The sequence below is a fragment of the Parus major genome, chromosome 1A, assembly GCF_001522545.3.
Source record: "Parus major isolate Abel chromosome 1A, Parus_major1.1, whole genome shotgun sequence".
Taxonomy (NCBI): domain Eukaryota; kingdom Metazoa; phylum Chordata; class Aves; order Passeriformes; family Paridae; genus Parus; species Parus major.
In genome coordinates, this window is record NC_031773.1 from 64,767,398 (window position 1) to 64,791,998 (window position 24,601).

A 24,601-nucleotide genomic window follows, 5' to 3' on the forward strand; every position below is an offset into this window, starting at 1 on the left:
ACCAGCTGGATAACACTTGGCTAACCTTGGCAGAACCTCTCATTCTTCAGTCCTTTAAGCTTCCAGGGAAAAACATTTTCTTTGTAGAAAAAAGCTTATGATCTCTGTTGGAATCAACTCTGGCCCTGGAAATCCTTCCAAAAAATGACTATTTTATCTTTCCTTTTTTTTAAGCCAACAGGAGCTGAACAGATGGTTTTGAAAACTGCACTTTCATTTCTGTGTATATGCACACATCTGTACTTACACATTAAATGCTCACATATATTGTGGGAGGCTAAAAACATCGATCCACTGCAATTTCAGTTATCCTGAATCTACACTTGGTACTTGGATCTCTGAGCTGGACTTAGGTAACTACAGATACAAGCAGACCTGCATCTCCAAGAATTCACAACTCAAAATTGTCATTGTTCCACTCTGGCTGTTAGTCTAACAGAAGCATGAACCCAAGGAATGACTGTGGATACTTCTGCATGTGAAAAGACAAATTTTCCAGTTAGAAGGTTTGCTTGAGACTGACTATTTTACCCATTTTGCTATTCAGCAAACCCCAATTATTATATGTCTTTTTAAGTGATTTTTCTCATATACCATACTATTAAACTGCTGTGCAGCTGTACTGTTTTTTCATCTATCTTTTCACTAATTTCTCCACTCATCCCAATTTCAGAGCAGTGTCGTTGGTTTCATGCATTTTAACCAATTTTCAAGACATTTGTGTTTAAACATCTCATCACTTAATTGCTAGTGACAGCATTAAACTAGCAACTAGTATCTTAATATTACCAATGATTTTTTTTTTAATTTTAAATAGTATCATCTTAATGTAGCTGGCCGGTTTTTTGTCAATTTTTCCTGTATATGCTCGATTTTTCAATCCTCACTTCCTTTCTAGCATTTTCAAACAAGAAACCTGAATTAACTCTTAAATTTTACTGATGTATAAAGCTCATTGAAAATATAATAATAATAATAATAATAATAATAATAATAATAATAATAATAATAATAATAATGCTCAAGGGTAAATATTTTTCATTTTTTGTATGCTGTATCAAACACTCGTAGTATTTACAGTACTCTGTTTTTTAGTGTATTTCAACCAGTACTGCAATAGCAAATATTCTGTTAGAAAAACCATAGCACACACTGGAGCAACTGTTTTGTTCAAGTTGGTATGACAGTGATGCATCTGGATCTGCATCTCTGTAATTCCATTCTCTTGTGCTATTGCAAAATGGCATAGTTAGATTAGACCTTGCATTATTAAAAAAAAATAATTCCCTTATCCCTATTTTCTAAGAAGCTCAGCATGAGTATGTTTGGCTGTGTGAACAGCAATTGTACAATTTCTACTATGACATCTAGAGGCTGCTTTTTTTTTTCTGTGGTTTCTTCTAAGGGCAATATTTTTGTGGTTTCTTCTGTGAAGAATCAGGATTGCTAATGAGAAGCCATAGGAATCAGATTTCTCAGAGTGAGAGTTCACTACAATTCTGCTAAGCAGCACTACACTTCTGGGTTAGAGCATTAATAGCAAGAAACATTCTAATGGTAATGTCCTCATTTCATAACTCTTGTAATAAATCTAGAAAAGGGCAGTATATTGGAAAAGTATTTAAGCCAATAGAAAGTATGCTGAAGTCCTATAAAATAATTTTAAAGTTCATGCAAGAATGGACACAGATATACATACATACATAGACATATCTGTGGCAATAGAAGAGTTATAATAATCAATTTAATGAAGTTAACTAAAGCCAGTAAGCTAAGCCAAACATTTTACAAAATCATATTTAGATAAAATTCTGCCTTCAAAAAGCAGTATCTATCCTGATTAAATGATCACCTGAAGTATTCCTCATAGTCCCATTGTATCATCAGCCTTTAACTGAGTAGAATGTCTACGAGATATCAAATTTTCCCTGGTTCCACATGCTGTCATCTGAAAAGCATTTGACTTCATTAATAATTGCAACAAGGTATGACAGAAATGACACATAAAATTCACTGGAACAGACTTAACATGAATTTCTCCCTAATTCATACAGAATATTTCTCCACTTTAAGAATTTGAAGTACAGGTGTTTCATATTACAGAACTAGGAATACACACAGTATCCACAGGAAATAAATGTGGAAGAATATGTGAAGCAAATGTAAAAAATAATTACAATAAGAAAACCAGGACTGACCTAGCTTCCTTCATTAGGTGCTTTTATTTGTTTTTTAGCATTAGTATACCAGTTTAGTTGAAAACACTAGTAACATTTCAGTAATAGCTACAAATAAAACTTAACTTTGCCCTTGCAGGACAAACCCCAGGAAATTAGTGAAATGTAGTTTATTAATTTAGAAATTGATTTTTTTCCCCATTCAGAAACTTTTTTTTTCTGATTTTGAAATCTGTATGCCCATTTGTCTATGAATAGTTTCCCTTGTTCATTTGTAAATTCATTCATATCTGCCTACATTGCCAAGTTTTGAGGTTAATATCCTCTGAATTGCATTTGCTACAAAACAGTATCTTTGGTTTAAAATGAGGAACTAAAAACTGATTCTGAGAAAATGTTCTAAAAAGAATTGACTTGAAAAGAGAAATATCAGGATCCTCACAGAGATATGAAACAGAATAAAAAAAGGAAATTAGCACTTTTTCCCATTCTATAATCAGATTTCAGTATCTGTAATGGCTATTTCCAATCTGTTCAATACTTGCTTGTGCAACTTGCAAAAATAACAGCAGCAATTTACTCAGTGAAAACCTTCAAAACCTTTAGTTATAACAACTTTACACATACACATTTTAAGTCTTTCAGCAGATATTTTTATTTTCATAGAAGTTAATGACTACAAATGGAATATCATCTGCCCAACCAAATATAAAATTCAGTAATAAAATAGGTTTAGTTTTGATTATTCCAATTCACATACTAATTTTACTTAAGTGAACAGATGAAAAAAAGCAGTGAAGGGTTAAATCTAAGCCAGAATATCATTAAGAAACTATTTTATAAGGTCTGATCTCTCCTTTTTGATTTATGATGTTCCATTGGTTTATTCATTTTTTAACTGAAAATTTTGTGTCTCAGCACATTTGGTTAAGTTGAAAATACATTTTAAACATCTTTCTTGTACCATGCAATCAACTGTAGTAGAAGTATTAAATTTTAGTTCAAAGCTGTCTTTCATTAGCTATTGTGAAGTTAATTGCAGTGATTTCTGAGGTTTTAAAAGAAAAGAGCTGAACTTGTGCCTGCTCACTTCTGCTTCAAAGCTCACTAACATCTGCAAGACTCTTACTAGGCCTTTCTGAGCTTTAGAAGTGAGAGAAAGAGACTGCATTAGATTATCATAACTTAGAAACTCAGTCATCTCTTCTTGTAAAATAGCAAAGTAAACAGCAGACTTATTTTCTTTGACCTTTTAATTAAGTGATAAAACTGAAGAATTTGTACTTTTTCGGAAGAAGATAAACTTCCTACTGACATGAGGGTAAGAGGAACCGGTTTTTTCTTTCTTACATTTGTCTCTCTCACCTATAAAGCAAAGTAAAACCTGGGAAGATATTTTTAATATAGTGATATTTTTAAGTTCATTGGCCAGAAAATGTGAAAAATCCCTAGCTAAGCAAAAAAAGACTATTAAAAAAATAAAAGTAACCTAAATTAAACATTATCCAAACCTTAAAGTAAAAATCTTCCCCAGGTATCAGGTAGCAGAGTTAACCTTTTCAAGGAAGCCATCAACTCCTCCAAAGGTCCATGCCAGAAGCAGAGGGGAAATCAAACTGTGGTAAGCTGGATCTGAAACTTAACAACATAGACCAAAAATAAAGTTCAACCATCTCTAAAGTAAAGGTATAAAATTTATATTCCTTTCTCAATACCTCATTAGCAGGTGAACCTAAAAAGAAGCCCGTAGGAGACAAAATTTCTTAAAGCAGCAGAAAAAATGAGGTAATTGCAAACAGTTGAAGAGAATTTTTGTGTATTCACAGAGTATGGACATTTCCAAATCAGAACACAGTATTATGTGGAAATTATCGGTAGTGTTTCAAGTCATTACAGACATTCCAGGACAGCATAACAAAATAGACAGTAACAGGTTGCACAGAATGAAAATTCACTTTGTAACTTCCCTTTGGACGGAAATTCCTAATACCCATGATTCCTGGGTAAAATGCTATTCAACATCCTGAAAACAGAAGCAAATGTTGGGATCATATATTTCCTGATCCTACTAACCTGTGTAGCAAAAGGATGATGGGGAGATGAAATGTTAGGTGAAGCCTGATACAGGAAAACCCAAAAGAGACATATACCAAGAAACATCCCCCACCTCTAGTTTTAAGTATATATTTTGGGGGACCTAAACTAGTTCATATAACTGAAGAAATATCTTTGGGATATTTTGAGATACTATAGACTTCTATAAAATGCCTCTCAGTGGTAAACAATGGCCAAAACCCCCAATGTTAGGATTCTATTTCTATAGAATATAGAATATTCTATAGAAATAGAATATATTTGCCTTATGGAAAATATGGAATAAACCAGAAAATATAATTATTACACAGTCTTCTGACCCCCTCATCTCAAAACAATTATATTGTCAAATTTTTAAAAGTACAGAAGTCAGTAAAGAAGACTGAGAAACCTGTATGATAACTGAACAAACAGGATTCTTCAGCCTACAAAAAGGAAAGATTCAATGGTGATGCCACTGTGGTCTAAAACAACTTAAAAAAACATAAGGAGCAGCTATTCACCTTTCTAAAACATTTTCATAAAAAGATTAAAAAGGAGCAAGTGAAGCTCAAAGATGATAGGTTAAAAAACAGGCAGAAGGTGAGTCTGTAGAAATACATCTTGGCTGGTACATTTACCCGGGTTCAAAAAACAAAGGGTTTTCATCAGGGTTAATGATTGCTACAGCAACCACCTATTATAGCTCTGGAGTCCCTGAGTCAGTTTGCTAGAAAGGATTATTCCCTCATCCTGGATAAAATGATGGCTTAGCTGGATGTTTATTCTGATAAATGTCTCAGTCTCTCTTTAGGGAAAGGAATGGAGAAGGGGAACCATAACCAGAATTTCAAACTCATTTGCTCACACCAATTACCACCATTTCCAAGACTTAACTATGCACTTTGCATTACATCACTATCAATGAGAGACACAAACAAACACACCTAATTTTCATATATAATTAGCTAGATCATGTGTCAATGAACAAAAAAAGAATCCCAATCCAATTTCTACAAGCACATCAAAAAATACTTATTATCACGAAAATCTTGTACACTAACTAAGGGTTTCCTTGGGTCAGACCTTTGCTCCAGAGTTAAGATTGAGAAATATTATAAATATTAAATAGTCCCTAGAGGAAGCAGAATACTGGACTCAGGTCAACCACTGTAACTTCTTTTTTAAATGTTAAATGCCTATTCTTTTCCCAAACTGTTGATCCAAAGAAGTGTGGAAAACTGTGTGAATAAGAACCACAAATTTAAAAATGATAGATGATGATAAAAATTATATCATTTTCCTCTCTGAAATCAGGTCCTAGCACATGCATCTTACCCAAATTACTTCAATGAAGCTCCATGAAGACCATTTAATCTAATTAATTGTGCTTATTTCTAAGGACCATTATAATAACTGATAAATGTTAGAAACTTCTTATGCCATACTCACAGTTTTTAAAGAAGTCTTTCTTAAGAAACAAAATATATGTAATTTATTTTAGGAAGAGATCTATCCCTCTACTCCCAGCAGCTGTGATTTGTACTCATTCCAGTTAGCTGATCATATTGGTGACACTGTCTTTTTCACTGCTGTATTTAATAGAAATATCTACAAATATCACAAAAAATATATTACTCCAGTTTATAGAAACTGACATTTTGAAATACCTACAACCACCTAAGGCTCTTTTTAATTGATCTTCTCTATTTATTTCAAAACTCAGCAGTAGAAGTTAAGAGTGATGTTTCAAAAGGTGAAGATATCACTCAGCCTGCTTGTTACAAAGCCATACAGGCTTGAGGAGTTCCTGCACTTCAATTCTTTATTATCACCTGCTTAGGCGATACCTACTGAAAACACGGCTTATGTCAATGCAAGATAAAAGCTAGTATAAAATATCAGTAACAGTGAATCAGACCTTTTCCCATTTAGATTAAGAATGTTATCTACAACTTAATTGTGCTTCCTTTTTAACACCCAAAATAAATTTGTCTTTATATTCTGAAGCAACAGGTAGAATGGAACGTGGCTGTTCTTGTAAATATGACTGATGATTCTGAAAGTTTTCTAGCAATTATTGAACTATCAGTCTTACTTGAATTTCTATCTAAAGGCTTATTCAGAGTACAAATGAGAAACCTATCCTTCTCTGACTTCATATTAAATGTTTCCAAGCAAACAAATAGGTAATGCAAAAAGGCTTTAAACCCATAGTCCTTCCTGAAGGAAACTCTAACATCATCTGACAAGGTCCAGCATCATTTAGGTAAACTGTAGAGCTGTTGTAAAGTCTGCAAGCATGTAGTCACACAAGTTGGACAAATGAAGACAACTTCATTAACTTTTCAGCACATGCTTTATTCACTTTTTCTGTCAGGCAACTAAAATTCTAAGTAAAAAAGTCAGAGTGAGATATTCAACACAGATCAAACCCAACTTTAATGACATGAGAACTACTAGAGATGAAATATTAATTCACCCATCCCATTTGATGGCCTGTCTATTCTAAGACACATAACTGCACTCCTGAGGTTGTCAATTTAATATGGTATTAGGTAATACTCCAAACAGATTCAGCCATATGTGAATCTCAGTCTGACAAATGGATCTCCAAATGCTATCCCACTGGAATCTCCTGACTATCATTCCTTCTTACTTCTTCATAGACCAGATCATTATTAACAGTACAAACGTGATCCCCTCTCAACTTCATTCACCAACTCTCCTCAGTTCCTGTATTTCAGCCACACTGCTTTTCTATTTATCTATACAATTATTTCCAATTGTATCAATGTACTAAAATTGGGACATATCTTTTTGCTCAAGATAATCATGTTGAAAAGCACTTCTTTAACCACTTGAATGCTCTCCTTTATTTTCTTTCACTTCTCTATCTAAAGGCACTAACATGATGGCTCTTTTCCAAACTCCTCTTTAATCAGCATTTTGAATCAGGCAGCAAGATTTTATCAGTGTGATCCCACGGGCACTAGTTCAGCTGAGCAAACAGAACTGTTTGAACAGTCCCCTTTCAAGAAAGGCTTCCTTCAAACATCTTAAAATCCTCCTTCTAATATATCAAGAACCATGCATTCTTCATTATTTTCACAGATATAAGAACTCATATAAACTCATTCAAGTTTACCTCAGCTCATTTTTTTTTAAGCAACTTTCCTCCTTTGCTTGGTGGAGGCATCTTCAACCTGCTGCACTACAAAGTGCATTCAATATTACCATTATTGCTGAGACAAAGAACAACCAGTGGACTTCACACCAATATCATCAGGATGTTTTTATCTCAGATTTATGTCCCATATGCTGGCAAGTTACAGTTTGAGATCTATTCTCATAAATGAGCTCTATCTTTATTAAAGGTTCACAATATTAGAGGTCTTGGATTCTTAGCTGAATCTCTCATCTGACTCTCATTTTTTCTCCTCTTTCAAATCTTCTGACTCCTAGGGTTAGTCTTCTAACCCTTTTTTGCAGTCCTTTCCATGTCAGCTCTTTCTCTTCTGGATTTCATTTCCTTGTTAGCTCCACCATCCATTTCTCTTCTGCAGTTGGTTTCCAACATTGCTTCTCCATATTTTCTTCCTCTGTGTTGTGCTTGTTCATGTTTCAAATGTCAGTGACTGGCTATTTAATTGCTAAGTCAATACTGTCACCATGAAGACAGGAAGTACACAGGTTCCCTGAATTACAAGGTGAGATTTTTCTCCTTGACTTTGTTTGGTGCACATCTGCTTTTTCACCCCCCTTCTATCACAACTCTGAATTGTCCCCACACTCCTTCAGCAGAACATCACCTGAAACTTCCTCCATTATTTCCAGTATGTACGTAGGAATACACACATATTGTATGTAGGTGTATGTAGGCATACTTTTCCCCCCGCTTTTCTGCATTAACACATCCTGTTTCAGTTCCACACCTGAGTGGACTGATCACCTCGATGACTATTGAACTCTTATCTCCTTATTCCCACTGTTCACAAAATAAAAGTAACGTTTCTGACCAACTTGACCACTTCTTCCTTTTTTCTTGCCTTTGTGTCTGGCTGGTTTTTTTACTTTAAGAAAATCCAAAACAAAAAGCCCAAAACCAAACCACAAACAAACCAACCCAAAATTTTCTGCCTAAGTCATTTTTCTTCTCTCCCAGAGAAGTACATCACTTGTGGTCTATGGGAGGCAGCATTCCCCTCTGGCCAAGTTGCATAAAGCAGCACTGTAGTTTAAACTCAGAGTTCTTTCCAGAAATTGATTCCTATGGGCATGAATAATGTAAGTGTTACAGCTAAGCCTGAGACTTAAGAGTCAAACAACCTAATACTGAATCTACTAGTCCTTTCAGAAAAACAATCATGTTTAAAAATTATTACCATGTTTTCCTGTTCTTAGAACAGATCTGGCCTAGGAAACTGTCCTTTAGTTTCAGTGCAGTGTTTCAAGAGGGCAGGGGACACATAAAAACAATAAAACATGGGATTGCTCAACTGAAAATTTTAATGTGCCTACATACTTCTGTATAGTTCAGGTTGATTTATCCCGATCGTTACCGAGTGGATGTATTAAACTGTGCGTAATACTCATCTGTTGGAATATTTGAATACTCTTCCTCCTTAAGATAAATGTTCCTAGAAATTAAGAAAAAATTTTAAAAGCCATTAGTAAATGTTTACTTGCTACTATACAGAAGTAGCCTGAGAAACCTGAAAAAGAGATAATGAATTAACACCCATAAATGTTCATAAATTATTAGAAATTTAATTTAATGTAACTAGAATCTGTTTTGCAAAATATATGCCACATCTCTTGCCATATAGCAAACTTCTATTTTTCTATTCTATTCTTCTTCATGAAACATCCCTTCAAAAATCTCAACAGTAAAAAAGCCCGAATTAACACAATTCCAAACTTTTGTTTTCATGATAAGAAGTAGTTATGTATTGGAAAGTCATTTGTAAAATGTATATATGAACCTGAGATTGGCTAAGTTGGTCAGAGCATGGTGCTAATAATGCCAGTCATGGGTTCAATCCCCATATGGGCCATTTATTTAAGAGCTGGACTTGATGACCCTTCTAGGTCCCTTCCTACTCTGACTATTCTGTGATTCTGTATTCATGCCCCCCAAAAAATACAACAAAAACAAACAAACAAAACAAAACAAACTGGAAAAGCATTTACATTTGTTTTTCTTTTCCTGTATGTATTATCTTCCTCCTTTGCCATAAGAGCAGACACAAGAACAGCCCATCAAGACACATCCAGTGGTTAGTGAAAGTTCTGTCATGCATAATAGAAATGCTACTTGTGCTGCTAGCTTAACCCTGAGCTATCAGAAACTGGCAGCTCTACTGGCAGTTCATCCTTTTTTGTTTCAGAAAACTAAGGTAAATCAAAGAAACTGCTTTTCACCTGATAGTATCATTTTTCTGTGTAGCTAATTATATTTACTCTCTATTTTGCCATCTATATCAACAGTTTGTTGTCAGTGGAATGCTTGTAAGAATTCCAGATCCTAATTAATTCATGCCAGTCAGTAACACTCAAAACCTACTCTCTGAAGATTTACTAAATAATACTGGAAAACACACTTCAGACGAATTGTTGATTTTTTTAAAAGCATGAACTCATAGCAAGTGTATTAAAAAAGTTACAAACAGAACAAGTAAAAAAGCTCTTTGAAAGCCAAGATACTGGGTTAATAATGATAAAGAGTTTTTTTTATTTGAACAATGCTGGTTTGGTACTTACTTTGCTTTTTGCTCCTGAGAGAGTTCTGCGTTCATGACATCTAATTCTCGGCGCTGAACCTGATTCTGCCGCTGCTGGTGCCGCTCCCAAAGCAACTGGGCTCTTGCAGCCTGTAGACGTTGCCTGTCCCATTCAGCATCTCTTCGGCGCTCCTGCTCTTTGACTCTCTACAGGAGTGAGAAAAATGCTTCATTTTCTCTTTCAAAGACAGAACTGTATATATAAAGTCTCATGGGTACGTTCATCCAAACAAACTTGCTTGCCTTTATTGAACACTAGGGGGAGAATTTGAAACGGGGAGAAGGGAGCAAGGATTTCTAAACCAAGCAGAAGCAACATGAGGCCAATTAAAGAGCTATTCTTATCTCTGTAAAAATCCATAGCAGCAAGACAGGTTGATTTTTACTTTTTTTTAAACTTTTCTTAGCAAGAGTTGAAACTTTTTGAGGCAAGAAGTGCATAGAAATCAGTATGGCTTATAATATGGCTAACTCAGTATAACAGGTGAGCTACAAACACTAGTAGACTTGTTTTTTCCTCTGCTTCATTTCTTACCTGACACCCCATTGAACAGAATAAAAAAATCAGGTCTGCAAAAAACTTACTTTTCTTGGTTTTTCTAATTTTCAGCCAGCTTAATGACTTGAATGGGTTCAGAGTAATAGAAGAAGCAGGAAAATGCCAATTCCACCTTCAGCTTTAATAACACTACTAGGTAAGATAGTATAGCCTACAGTATTGCAAGGACTAAAAGATAAAATCAAACACTATTCCTTAGCTGTCATAAATGCAGCCTCTGCACTGAGGGAGGCAAGTCACTTCCTACTTCACAATGTCTTCATTTTGACTGCCAGCTTCTATACACCTCTAGAGCAGCAACTGTTACCACTAAAATTCTATTTTACAGCATCGCTCATAGTTGTGTGGGATGCTAGAAATTAAATTCCATCACATTCTTACATTCATTAACTTCTAGGCCTCTGAAATATGCATGAGCAAGGTCACTGGACCTTGTTTATTTGCCTTGCTTGGGTACCCTTGAGCATGAGAATGCCCTGCTTTCACCTTCAGCTCCCGGATCTTCTTACCCTAAGGAGCAGCTCACTCCCTGAAGGCAGCCTGTGCACTCTCAGGTCATGAACTGCACTACGAAGCCTTGGTCTTAGGCTGGGCAGGACTTTGCTGCTCAGCTGGACCATCATGGACCATGCCCTAAGATCCCATTGGCCCTGGGCTCCTCAGCAACCCTCCTCCCAGTCCAACTCAGGGCTACATCCTTCTCCATGATACCTCCAAAGTGCTTCAGAGGCACTATGTTCAATTAGACTGATTAAAGTTTGGGTAAAACACAGATCAATGGAAAACACAGTCTCATACTGGCATGTCCAGGGTAAACAATGGGATTTTTCTTCTACAAACATTGCCTATAGCATTATTACAACCAAGAAAGCAGAAAATGCATGAGAACACATGTAAGCTTAAATACCAGTTTCTCCAGAGCTTGTTCCTTTTGAAATTGACGAATTTCCATCAGCTGCTCTTGATTCATTCCCTTCCACCGATCCACGAGCACATGATGTTTACCCAAGGGACCAATTGCTTGGTCAGGGTTTTCAGAAAGGAAGTCTCCTCGAAGGAGGCAGGTAATTTCATCCATGTCATCTTTTATTTTTTGAGCCTTTTCCAATTCATTTTTATGATTTAGTTCAGCAGCCTAAATTCAATGGAAAGAGAGATGATATTTTTCCAAGAGAAATATGAACTAAGGGATGAAAAAATGTTAACACATCGTAACAGATGTCTTTCCAACTGGCATGCAGTTGTCAAAAGCATCACATACAAATACTGTGATCATTGTCTTGATGCCTTAAGTTTTAGCTTTCATATTTTCCAGATTCTGTACTGCCTTAGTGTGGCTCTGAACTTCACATAAAATGTTAGCAAGTTCTCTTCACAGGGTAGTTAGAAAAACAATCCATTTCCAGCCTGAGAACAAAGGACACCATTTCAGCTTCAGGCCCCAAAAGGTACAAAAAACAGCGACTTGAGGAGAACAAACTGGGAGGATGGGACTTCATAACCTGAAGCTGGACAATTATCCCCAATACATAAACAGACCAAAACTTATAAAAGTGTGAAAACTCATGACCATCTTGCATCCATCTAGAGTCCATCTTGGGTAGATCCACAGCCAGGATCTTGAACTGCCCCAGGTGTATCCTTTGAAGGCCTTTTAATAAATATCTACTGTATTCCTTTAACTCTGTCTAGTTTAGGCAGAGTTTAGGCATTAGTCTTATTGGCCAAGATCAAAAGTCTAATATCAAACAGTACTTTAATGTTGTCATATCACATATAGCAAGTAAACCAGAGAAAAATAACTTGTTGTATAAGAAAACACAGAATTAAATAAATAATTCCACATTTATCCCCAAGTAAATAACCAGTATTTATTTAGCAGACAGACACAATATGATAGAAATTTACAATAAAAGTTAACAATCTTGAATTTCCCCCTTACAATACTCCAGAAACAGAATACAATGATCTTAGTGAACATAATTACCTTTCAAGGAAGAATTAGACTCAGTAAACTAATTTGAAGTAGAACGATAATGCTATTCATCTTTCATTTCTAATACTATCTCATCCTTCTGTAACGCATAAGCTAAACTATCTGGAGCAATGCCTGGTTCCAGCTTCCCCTGGACAGAGGACAGGAAACCTCCTGCTTGCTAGAGCACACAGACACAGGCTGCCAGACCTGTCTCTCTTTACACATCTATCTTGACTGCAACAGATCAGTGAGTAATTCTGTCTCCACTTTGACTAAGATGCGCTGTTAAAAAAAAATCACTGCCTTGAGAATATTCACGTATGTAGAACAGCTCATACTTTCCTTGCTGATCAGTTGGCACTGGTTGGCACATACACATTGGCAAAGTAGATAAGGACAAATGAAAACGGAAGGGCTTTCCAATAAGAAAGAGCAGGTGAAGTCTTCTGTGCCATGTAAGGTAGAGTTAATATGAGCAGGCAGAGTAACTAGAAGATATAAACAACTGGGAATGACAGGACTTCAGACACATGCCAAGGAAAAGAATTGTAACTGAGCAAAGTGAACAGGGTAATCTATGCCACCAGAGGAGACTGCTAAACTGGAATTATCTCTACATTTGTAGTTAAAGACTTTGAATCTGGATAACAGTGGTTGTCCCTAACATCAGACCAGGAGACTGCCAGAGAGAGACTTGTTTGCTCCAAGGAAACATGCAAAACCACCTGTCAGTGACGGGTAGAAGAAACAACTAAGTACCATATTTTAGATTAATAAATTCCTTGGCTGAAAACAGCCCTGTGGTTTCCATTAAAATAACAGAAGTATTTGATGTGCAAAGAAAGTAATAAAAGATAAATTAACTTTTTTAAATTATACATTAGCTAAGCCACAATTCAACTTAGACAATGCCAAAAACCTCATATTTAGACACACCTAGACCCAACAGGAACATCAACTATAGGGAAAAAAATAAATGCCTACTTTTACACAAATGGCAAACCTCAAGCAAATTAAGTTTCATGTGACAAATATCAGATCTAAGAATCATCGTCATCATAACATGGAAAAACACAGTAGGAATTAAAGGCTACTTTTCCATCTCTGATGTTAGTGAGCATGAATTTTATCAAAAGGTTAAAAGAAAATTTTAAAAGTCTAAATGTATTTCCCTGAATTGTTTTTTTTTCCTCAATAAGAGTCAATAAGTACCTGAAAGGAACTCTGACATGACAACTTTTAAGACCTAAATGCCCAAAGATACTCAATCACCCAGTATTTTTGGAACACTGAACCAGAACATCTGGGTATGTACTTTTCCCTTATTAATACTATGAATCAAGCAATGATTTGTAATTTGGAAAAGCTCCACAGTAAATCACATTTAAAAGAAAATAAGTTTGAATGGATCTCATATAATTGCTGGCCTTGAAGCTTAAAATGTGCAATTATTATTTAGATCACCTTCTTAATGTTACTCTACTGTGATCTAGCAACAGATCAAAACAAGGCACTTCAACATTGTAACATTAAAGATTAAAGATTTCTCTCCCTCTTAGAGATTTCTCTTTAAGAGGGAGAGCATAAAATTTCCAAGCTGCCTGAGAATCTTACTGGAGGAAACTCCCAGCCCTATGTACAGCCATGCATGTCACACTACCATGTCATGATTAATGACTATGGATGCTAAATTCTGACAGTGCCTGTACATATTACAGGCGGCAGAGCTTCTCAGGCTGTTCCTGAGAAAGCAGTCTGGGAAAGAATTAAAACAATCCTCAGGGACACAAAACAACCTTGCAGGTGTTGTTATGTGTTCCTTGTTTTCCTTGCAGGAGAAAGTCAGGGGGGTGGTGTACCCCACTGACCAATGATGGTAATGTAGCAGTTTACTAACCAATGAGAGTTTCCTTTCTGTACTTTCCACGTATCTGTCTATAAAGCAGGCCTGGAGCAATAAACTGAGAGATCCTCTTGTTCTGACTTCCGGAGAGTCTGTGTCGTTCTTTCCAGCCGTTCCCAATCGGAATGACAAATGACAAGATTTTAAACTCTGAAAACACATCAGATTTATCTTTGCTTCACTATTTCTGATCCAGGCAAGCTGCCACTGGCCTCTTGACTACCTGGGCACAGCTGGCTCATGTTCAGCCACAGTCACCAGCACCCCAGGGTCTTTCCTGCCAGGCACTTTGCAGACACAGTCCCCATCTTGGAGCTGTAGGGAGTTGTGACCAAAGTGCAAAAACCAGAACTTGGCTTTGTTAAAACTCAGACCACTGGCCTGGGCCCATTATTCCAGCACATCCAGATCCCTCTGCAGAGCATTCCTACCTTCCAGAAGACTTGGTGCCATCTACAAAGTGACTTGACCCCCTTGTCCAGGTCACTGATGAAGGTGCTAAAAAGCTGACCCTTAGGAACAACACTGGTGCCTGGCCCCAGCTGGATGTAGCTCCATTCCCCACCACTCTCTGGGCCCCAGACGTCCACCCAGTTCTCCTACCCAATGAACAGTGTGTGTCCCTGCCCAAGCCATGAGGAAAATGCTGTGGGAAACAGTGTCAAGGGCTTTCCTAAAGTCCAGGCAGACACATCCACTGAAGGGGTCACTCTGTCCTAGGAGATCAGTGGGTCAAGCAGGACCCATAAACCCTGGCTGGCTGATGCCCTGGTTGTCCTGCATGTGTTGCATGATTACACTCAAGAGGATCTGCTCCATGACCTTTCCCAGCACTGAGGTCAGGCTGACAGGCCGGTAGTTCCCTGCATCCTCCTTCCAGCCCTTCTTACAGGAGTGTCACACTGGCCAGCTCCCCTTCACCTGGGACCTCCCTGGTGAGCCAGCTCAGCTGGGAAATTATGGAAAGTGGCTCCATGAGCATTGTCACCAGCTCTCTCAGTACCCTTGGGTGGATCCCATCTGGCACTGTGGACTTTTGTGGGTCTAAGTTGTACAAAAGTTCTCTGACCATTCCCTCCTGGAATATGGGAGCTTCATTCTGGTCCCTGTCCCTGCCTTCCAGCTCAGGGGGCTGAAGACCAAAGCAGAGAAGATACTAAGTACCTCAGTCTTTTCCTTATGCTCTATCATTATGTTTCCCCACAAACAAAGGACAGAGATTCTCCTTGCCTTTCTTTTGCTGTTCATGTTGATTTAGAAACATTTTTCGTTGTCTTTGACAGCAGTAGCCAGATTAAGGTCTAGCTGGGCTTTGGCCCCTTCTAATTTTCTCCCTGCATGACCTCACAACATTATTGCAGCCCATCCCTTCTTCCAAATGTAATAAACCCTCTTTTTCTCCCTGAGTCCCAGCCAAAGCTGTATGTTCAGCCAGGCTGGTCTTCACCATTGGCTTGGCTTTCATCACATGGGGACAGCTTGTTCCTGTACTTTTAGATTTTGATTTTCAATCAACTTGGGCTATCTATAAAAAAAATTATATGAGAAATGCCCCCAAAAAAGGTCAAGCAACATTAAAGACTTGCATGCTTTTACAGCTAAACCAAAAAGTACCATATGTAATGTAAGTAATTCTAATGTGATTTATTTTAATGTAAATACATTTAAAGCTAATTCACAACAAATATAGTTTAGCCAAGCTAATAATATCCATGTAACCCTTTGAGTTCTATGTAGAAGCTGATGAGAAAAAAACCCTCTGCAGTAAGGTGACAAACTAGAGCATGACAGATAATAGCACTAAGACAGGCTCCAAAGCAAGGTCAGTAAAAAACCAAGACACTGTACACAAATACCCATGAAGCAGCCAAAGTGCAAAAACCAGTGTTTGTGGGAAGTTAATGTAAATTACAAGGATAAACAACTGTTAGTAATGTTTCTACACAAGTGCAAAGAAAAGCAGACAGACACACTAAGAGAATGGGAGGACTGATATAAACTCAGAAAGAAGCACGGGAGGCATTTGCTGTACCCCAGCTCAAAGCCCCCAGATGACTGGAGAGCTGTTTTTGCCCACCAGCCAGCAAGGTGAGAACCAGAAGGGACAATTTTGGCAGAGGATAACTAGATAGAGGACATCTAGATCCTTGGAGCCTCTATTCACTTGGCAAAGTACATAAAATTTATCTTGTTCCAATCTGAAACAACCTTGGAAGTCAGCTCCTAAGAAACCCCTGTGAAAACATCACTATTCATTCTGATTTTGTGCATCTTATTTTCCTTCTCTGTCTCCACATGTTCTAAAAAACAAACAAACCAACTTAGTATTAATTTACCTGGATTCTATTGAAAGTTTTAGTAGCTGTACAAACAACACGCCTGCTTTCCTCTTCTTTTCTTTGTTCTTCCATAATCTTTCGGTCAAGTTCAATCCTAAACTTGTCATAAAGATCATCTAAATTAGATTCAAATGAAATTTAGTCAATATTCATGGACATGATGTGCCAAAGGAGTTAACCAGGGGAAGAGGCAGGGGAAGCTACAGATACAGTAGGCTGAATAACTATTTCCAAATCCTACCACCAAAGCTGTCCATCTTGGGATTTCAGGTGACTTATGAATCAGTTTAATATGAAACCTATCTTGTCTAAACAAGAAATGAAATGCTAAAATGAAAGAAGGATCTTAGGTACTGCAGAAAACAATGTTTCATGACAAGCTGGGAAAGAAAAATCATTATTATTTTTTCTGCTCTAGGACATTACGGATTGGACAGTTTGGCCTGATGAAGTAAGCATACCTACTGGAGGCATAGACCAGAAATGAAACCTGGGTGATATTACAATCACATGTGATGAAATAGAGATTTCCTAAGAGAAACAGTGAATACATTAGAGTTTATACAAAAACTGCTCTAGTACCTCTAGAAATTAAATATACAATAGGGTATACCATATTTTTATCAGATTCATCACAACTACAGAAAAATATTAAAACTACACTATCTTTTTTGTTACCTGCCAATTTTTGGTCAGCCAGTGCATTTTTCCAGTCTTTCTGTTGCTGAAGAGACCACTCCCTTAACTGCTCCTTTTGAAACTTCATCCTCTGATCATAGTTTAAGTCTTCACCCATAAACTTCTGCATGCCAGATATAGTACACCGAGGATCATCATCTGAAACTCGAGCAGGTCTGTCTTTCTTTAGGGCTTGTGGATCATTCAGGTCAAATTCACGTCTTGTTTCCGGCTTCTGAAAATTCTTGTGAAATTCAATGAGAGCCCTATTCATGTCTTTAATTTCATTTTTCTGTCGTTCTTCTAGCAGACACATGAGCTTGTCATTTTTCTTCATGTCATGAGCTAGACAAAAATTAACACAATGAAACCAAAATTCCTAGAGGTGCATGAGTCATTGGAGTGCACACATAAGGTAGAAATAAAATTTTCAAGATGAATAAACAGAACGTAAGTCTTCATACTTATATGTTATGATTATGCCTTAGGAGAGCATTTGATCCTTAAGTACCAGCCCAGCAAACACTCTAAAGTTAGTAACATTTACTTATGAAATATTTTCATCTTTTTAGGTATAAATTATTTTATTAATGCTACAATTAAATATATGCATGTGAAAAATAATAGCTACTAGAAATATGAGGTTTTGTTTGGTGAAAACCTGCAGGAACACAAGAAATGTACAGTAAATCAGTTCCCATTTACCCATAGTTTACAGCTACATATGAAATTGTTGCTTGTTGGAAGCTTCAAATTGTTGGAAGCAAACCAAAATTGGGCTGCAACTGAAAAGAATATAGGTAGCTCTTCCATAGTTCCAATGATTTTTCTAACCACAGCAATAAAGTCATTGGCTGGAATTAAGTTTTGAACAGCTTAAGTGCTCCTGCCCATTTAATTGAAACTAAATAAATGACAGCATTTTTAAGAAAAAACTCACACCAAATTAGCTATTTTAGTTATCTAAAATAATTTGCTAGAAAAGTTCATTTCCTCTTTTGCCAGACTTCACATTGCTGCTGGTAGTTTCCCAAGAGTCAGACCCTGAGAGGTGTATTTTCAAGCCAGGAAAATCACAAGCAGCTGTAGTAGAAGCACAGCATGGAAGTTGGCAGCTCCATTTCAGTTCCTCTTGAGACACACAGAGAGCTCAGGCTGTGGGACCTTTTCACCTGATCACAAAGAAAGCACGCCAAACACAGAAGACCACAAAGGGTTTGATCAAGGCACAGCATGAAATATTTGTGTGGCTGTGAGTTCTGACTCAGCAATGGCTCCTCTTATCACCTTACTGTACATGACTCATGCTTCCAGCAATAATAATCTAAAGAGGATTTCACTCATCAATATATTCTATGGAAGAATGGCTAGACAGAAAATGAGCTCACTCTACAGGAGACCAACTAAAACAGATTAGCCACTACTATATTGAAAGGAGAGTGATAAGTAATTAATTTTTTTTTAAATCCTGCTGCATAGTCAGATATTTAAATGATGCTATTCATCAATACCTTTTAAAAGAAAACACTGAAGATTCTGGCCTATTAGGCAATGTATCCATGCTTAATCGTGTCAATATAATCTTAAGACAGCAAGGAGAATATATACTATGCCAATGTAGATGTATGAACACAAATAGGACATAAATTGGATGACTGAATTTAGAAAATATATTAAGGGATAAAAGAAAGCAGAAAATGGATTAAAACATTTAACTATTCACAGATATATCACAGTATCTAGAAATATACCAAATCTTTCATGTTGTGCTTTTTCAGCTGCTTCTTGAATTTTTCTCTCCTTGACCTGCGCATCCAATGCATCTTTATCAATCTATTAAAATGAAAAAAAAAAAAAAAAAGTAGCTCTTTAGGAGACACTGTGTTTGAACAATTAAAACAGGTATTATAAAGCTACATTGACTCACAGCTGTACAAGATAGATATAACCCCACTAGCAATGGAATAAGTACACATTACTAATGTAGGTAAAATAAAAATCCAGGAACAGAAATATACCTGTTTGTTTGTTTTTTTTAATAATGACAGGTATGCTCTTGCACCTGATCAGATTTTCATTTGATAATTTTTATGTGATACACAGAGCTATAAATATTTTCAGCTGCATTACACAGAATATATTTTCCCCATTACAGCTGGCAATTTTATTTTACTGTTCTGCTTTGATTTATAAAGCAGGTAAGTATTTTAACAGTAAAGATGACAGGAAGTTGTAATAGTTCATATTTGAAAAAAATACAGAAGGTTCACTACAAGAATGGAATGGAAATGTTTCCAGTCTTGTCAGAGAGATTTACATGGCAAAATGCAGTACAGGGTACATGATCTGTAATGAGCTGACAGATATGGTACAGAACATCCACATCCATGGCGAGGGGGATCATCAAATGGGAGCAGACACCTCCATTTTAGGCAAAAGAATGTGACCCCACATTTGCTGGCAGATGGTGGCAAATTAATAGGCAGAAACAAGGATTTTACTTATTTTCTGTTTTTTTTACTATCAAGTCACCTAATGTCTTAAAAAATTTTGTCAAAAATACAATGACAAATCTTCAAGAATCTGGTAAACAATTTTAATAGTCTTTGTCTAGAACCTATTCAGATGAAGACAGAAACAGATCATGGCTGAAAATACACATGGTTGGTGCTATAAAGAACAACTGACAACAGCAGTCAGGCAAAGAGGTAAGTTTGTAAGCAAGGGTGAAACCTTCATGAATTCTATCCTCCAAAAACAATGGTGTTGCGGACACTAAATATCAACTCTTTCAGACGTCTCATTGGGAAAACCAAGTTGACAATATAACTACAGGAAATACTGTTAAGAGAAATTCAATACAAGTTCTTAGTATTCTGGGAATAATAGAGGTAGGTCAGTGTATCAACTTGTGTTACACTATTGGCTCTGTCCTCTTCAAAACACTTTCACTCGACACAAAAACATCTCTAGAACAGACATCCCCAGTCACAGGAAAGTACAACTTTCACTTTTAAGCATTTAAATAAGAAATCTATGAACAGTTTGAGGCAGCTAATTTCTAAACTAGTTCTATTTATGTACAAAGTTTACATGTACATTGAAAGCAATTTTTTATTTGGATTACTTATCTGAACTCTTTAGAAAAATCAGTGATTTACTGAGGATAAATTCTTCAATCTGTAAGTGAAGAGGGCATTATCTTACGTTTCCATTACTCAGATGACAAAACAGATACAGAAGTCAAATAATAAAACTATTAATAATCAAGGGGAAAAAAAATGTAAAATCTGGGTTCCCATTCTGCTTTCCAGTATATCACCTCCATGTTTTTAAAATATTCAAACCCTGCTTTAGGATTTCTGGTTTTTAAGTCAAATATTGTCCTGATTTTTAAATACTGTCAGCAACTGCCACTCAGGTAAATTGGTCAGAGAACAGACACAAAGAATCTTAAAACCACACAGAAATACCAATAAAGATTATCTCCATATGAATTTCCTGGCCCTTTATGGTTCAGACCTGGCCTAACTTCAAAGCATAAGAACAGTCCCTTCTGTCTGCATCATTGTTCAGGTACACTGAACGATGCTAAATCAAAACAAACTGTTAATCAAAATTCGCCAGAGGAGCTCTCCCTCATTTTAGATGTTTGTCTAATGTAAACAGATCTATCAAAACCTGCCAGAGTCAGTTCTACAAAACAAGTCAATTCTACAAAAGTATTTGAGTAAAACCTTCGAATGGTGCACTCCAGTATGGCTCAATAAAACACACCAGGATATGTTAGTTGTCAGCTATTTCATTAACTGAGAATATATGGCTTGCACTTCATTTTTAAGGCTCTAAAAAAGCCAGTTTATAGAGAAAGGATATGTTTCTGATGAAGAAATTCCAACCCATCCCAAAACTGCTAAAAAATGTTACTATTTCCTTGCACTTAAGTATACTGTTTGGTACTTTGTTGGTGTGTGTTGGGATGCTGTAGGAGGTGGACAAACCTCTCATGTTCATTAAGTGGGGAACTGCTAATTGCTCTGCAGTTACAATGACTCTTATGTAAGAGTGACAAGAATAAATTCAAGGCCCTGTCAGAGATAAGGTGAAGATATTTTTTCACTGAGTCATGTTTCTGTACCTAAGAAAAGATGATCCAATTGACAGCTGTTGCAATTCTACCAGTTCATTGAAATCACCTCACAGCACTCATCCCTCCAGGCACACTCATAAAATCTTAATGTGGGCCTTTGGACATATCACAGGGAGATTCAATATGCTATTGCAGCCAAAGTCAAGTAGGTATAGAGCACATTACTCCCTGACGTTCAGGATGCAAATTGCACAGTACACTCTGGAGAAAATCCAGCAGCCTGAAGGGTGTTCACATATAAACATCAACAAAAAATTCAGACACAACAATTAATTAGACATACATAAACAAGGATGGATCTGTCTTGTTTTGTCTGATGCAAAATGTGGATTAATTGCAGGACACTTACAGCAGTAAATCTCTCACAGCATCAATTCTAGCGAGGTCCAAGCAGAAAGGGGCAGTATCATGGAGCAGAGAGGTAAAAAACAATTACTCCTTTCAGCCACACTACATGAGCTGACTCTGGAAGCTCTTGGATTCCTTCAAAGTACTCCTACACAGAGATACAACACAAGGCTTGATCTCTCTGTGCTCTTAGGGGGCAATAACACCTTGCCCTTGAATCCAGAGCAGTGGGGCATGGGTACACACGAGAAGCAGTGGCCATAACATAAAACATAGTAAGTTTTGCCTCGACAGAAGGAAGAATCTGTTTCCATCGAGGGTGGCAGGGCACTGAACAGCTGCCCAGGGAGGTCACAGAGTTTCCCCCTGAAGATATTCCAAACCCATGGACATGTTCCTGTGTCACCTGCTCTGGCTGACCCTGCCTTAGCGGGGGGGTTGGAGTGAATAATCTTCAGAGGTCCCTTCCAACCCTAAGTATTCTGTGACTTCTTTCACCAGTAACTATAAACGCGACTCTAAAAGTTGCATCTGAGCCCTCCCTTCCTGCTTGCTCCCCCTCACACACACCTGGGGAGGGGTCACTGGGGAACCGCTCCCGGCCCGCCCAGACCGCCTTAGCCGCCCCTTCCCTCCCTGCCTCACACTGCGGATCGCCCCCGCGTTAAGCCGTTCTCCTCAGAACTCCTGAAAGCGACGGGGGAACTCGGCGTCTTCCCTCCCTTCCTACCCGCCCTCACCCCTATGGTGCGGATCCGTGGGTTGAAGATGCGGCCCCGCCGCAGCAGCTCCCGCCGCCGCCGGCGCTCCAGGGCGGCGGCCTCCTCCAGCTCCCGCTGCGGCCCCAGCCCGTTCATGGCGCCGGGTCGGAACATCGGGACGGACGGGCTGGAGTGAGAGCGGTGGCCGGGAGCAGCGGCACGTCCAGCCGGGACACAGCGCGGCCTGTCGCGATGGGAACGGGAGCGGCGGTAGCCAGCCGGCACACAAGGCGGCCCGTCGCGATGGGAACGGGACCGGCGCAGCACGGCGGGGCGGGGCCGCTGCACGAGGCGCGCAGGCTGTGAGGGCGAGGTGGGGCGGGGCCGCCCGTGCATTTGAGGCGATAAAATTGTGGAAGGGGGGTTTTGGTTGGGTTTTTTTTTTGCTAGTAGACCCACTGGTGAAGTATTCTCGTCAACTCTTTGAGGGGGTTGAGGTGTGGAGCTCTGGAGCTCCTGCCCCCGGCTCCCCGTGGGGATGGGTTACCTGAAGCTGCTGGTGGTGAAGGACTTCAAGTCATGGAGGGGGCAGCAGGTTATCGGCCCCTTCATGAGGTTCAACTGCATCATCGGGCCCAATGGATCAGGTAGTGTGGGTGGGTGTGTGGGTGGGTGACAGGTGCTCCATGAGATGTCAACTGTGAGGGCTCAATTTGGTGGTATTCAGCCTCACGGACCTGCTGAAAATCTCCTCATGTGCACCTGAAGGGGGGGGGGGGGGGGCAGTACAAATAAAGCCTTGGAGAGGTACCTGCTCTAATTCTTAGCTGAAAGTGCAGGTTTTTCCAGGGCGGAAGGGCAGGAGCACGCTGTGGGGAGAGAGGGAGGGGGGTTAATGGAATTTTAATTTCTAGTTGACTTGTTGCTTTCCAGCTTGAGCAGAAAGCACAATTTGCAAACAGCACACCTCGTATTGGCCACCCCAGTTTACAAAGATCACATAAAGATGGCTTTATTTTAATAGTCCGGGCTGTACCTAATGGAAACCTGCTTCTCGATGGGTTCTTCTCTGTGGGTTTTGTTACGCTTCCTCCGGGAAGGGGAGCGCGGCTGTGCGAAATGGCGGCTGCTGTGAAGTCGGGCTCACACGAGCAGGGCTCTGTCGCTCCAGCGCCAGGTCGTGATCCCAAGGTGCTGGAACTTCTGTAAATTTGATCTCTGCTTCAGAAAGCTCCATTCAACAAGGGGGATTTTTAAGTCTGTTTGTCAAAGTGGTAGGAGGCGAGTGCTGTTTTAACAGAGCAACAAGGATGTGTTTAACGTTTTGCTTTAGCTTCTCCAGTCTGTTAATGATTTAATTTATAATTCAGATTTTTAGACCCTGTATTTTCCTCACTTACCTGATTGAAGTAAGAGCTATGAATGCAAGTTGAATATATTTAGCATTGTTCTCATGTTCTTTATCATTCTATCTCCACTGTTCTGTATTGTAAAGTCTCAGAATTATGATACATTTTCCAGGTACTCTTTCAGTTAAATCTGAGTACATTTTATAGATGAATCCAAGGAAAAAAAGTGTGACTATTATGTAATCTCTGAATTGGGTATTTTTATTTCTCTGTTTTCCTCCTAGTGTTCTTTCTTTTCTAATACTTTTGAGAGTAAGTCAAAATATTGTCAAAGTAATAAGGTTGAATGCTGAAAGGAATTAAGCTGTCAGCAGAAATGCTGAAGACTAAAGGGATAAAACAAAAAGAAGATTCCATTGAGAGGATTTTTGTCGAAGGACTATGACCAAGCTTTGTTGCTGTGGTGAATGGATCTGGGAAAGTGCTTGTATTCTTTAGAAGGCTGGAGTTGCAGTGGAAAAGTTGGAGATGGAGACCTTATCCAATAAAACTCGCTCACGTCT

General features: G+C 38.2%; 2 protein-coding genes across 3 annotated transcripts in view; one reads left to right on the forward strand and one right to left on the reverse strand.

Moving 5' to 3' along the window:
- Positions 1–1,608: 1,608 nt before the first annotated feature.
- RIBC2 (RIB43A domain with coiled-coils 2) lies at positions 1,609–23,228 on the reverse strand. 2 transcript variants are annotated; one of them, XM_015628589.2, is made up of 8 exons: positions 22,729–23,228; positions 19,242–19,323; positions 17,491–17,835; positions 16,810–16,928; positions 11,500–11,727; positions 10,014–10,180; positions 8,776–8,890; positions 1,609–3,815 (listed from the first exon to the last, which is right to left on the reverse strand). In XM_015628589.2, the coding sequence occupies exons 1-7, from the start codon at positions 23,083–23,085 to the stop codon at positions 8,809–8,811; spliced, it is 1,380 nt and encodes a 459-aa protein (XP_015484075.1). In that variant the 5' UTR covers positions 23,086–23,228; the 3' UTR covers positions 1,609–3,815; positions 8,776–8,808. The 2 variants fall into 2 exon arrangements, with proteins under 2 accessions (XP_015484075.1, XP_015484076.1); XM_015628590.1 differs by lacking the exon at positions 1,609–3,815 and having other exon boundaries at positions 8,743–8,890.
- The window catches only part of SMC1B (structural maintenance of chromosomes 1B), a 31,635-nt gene continuing 30,261 nt past the window's right edge, over positions 23,228–24,601 (forward strand). Inside the window, exon 1 of the mRNA XM_015628588.1 lies at positions 23,228–23,336. Coding sequence (XP_015484074.1) covers positions 23,228–23,336 — 109 coding nt within the window. The remainder of the gene's footprint in view (positions 23,337–24,601) is intronic.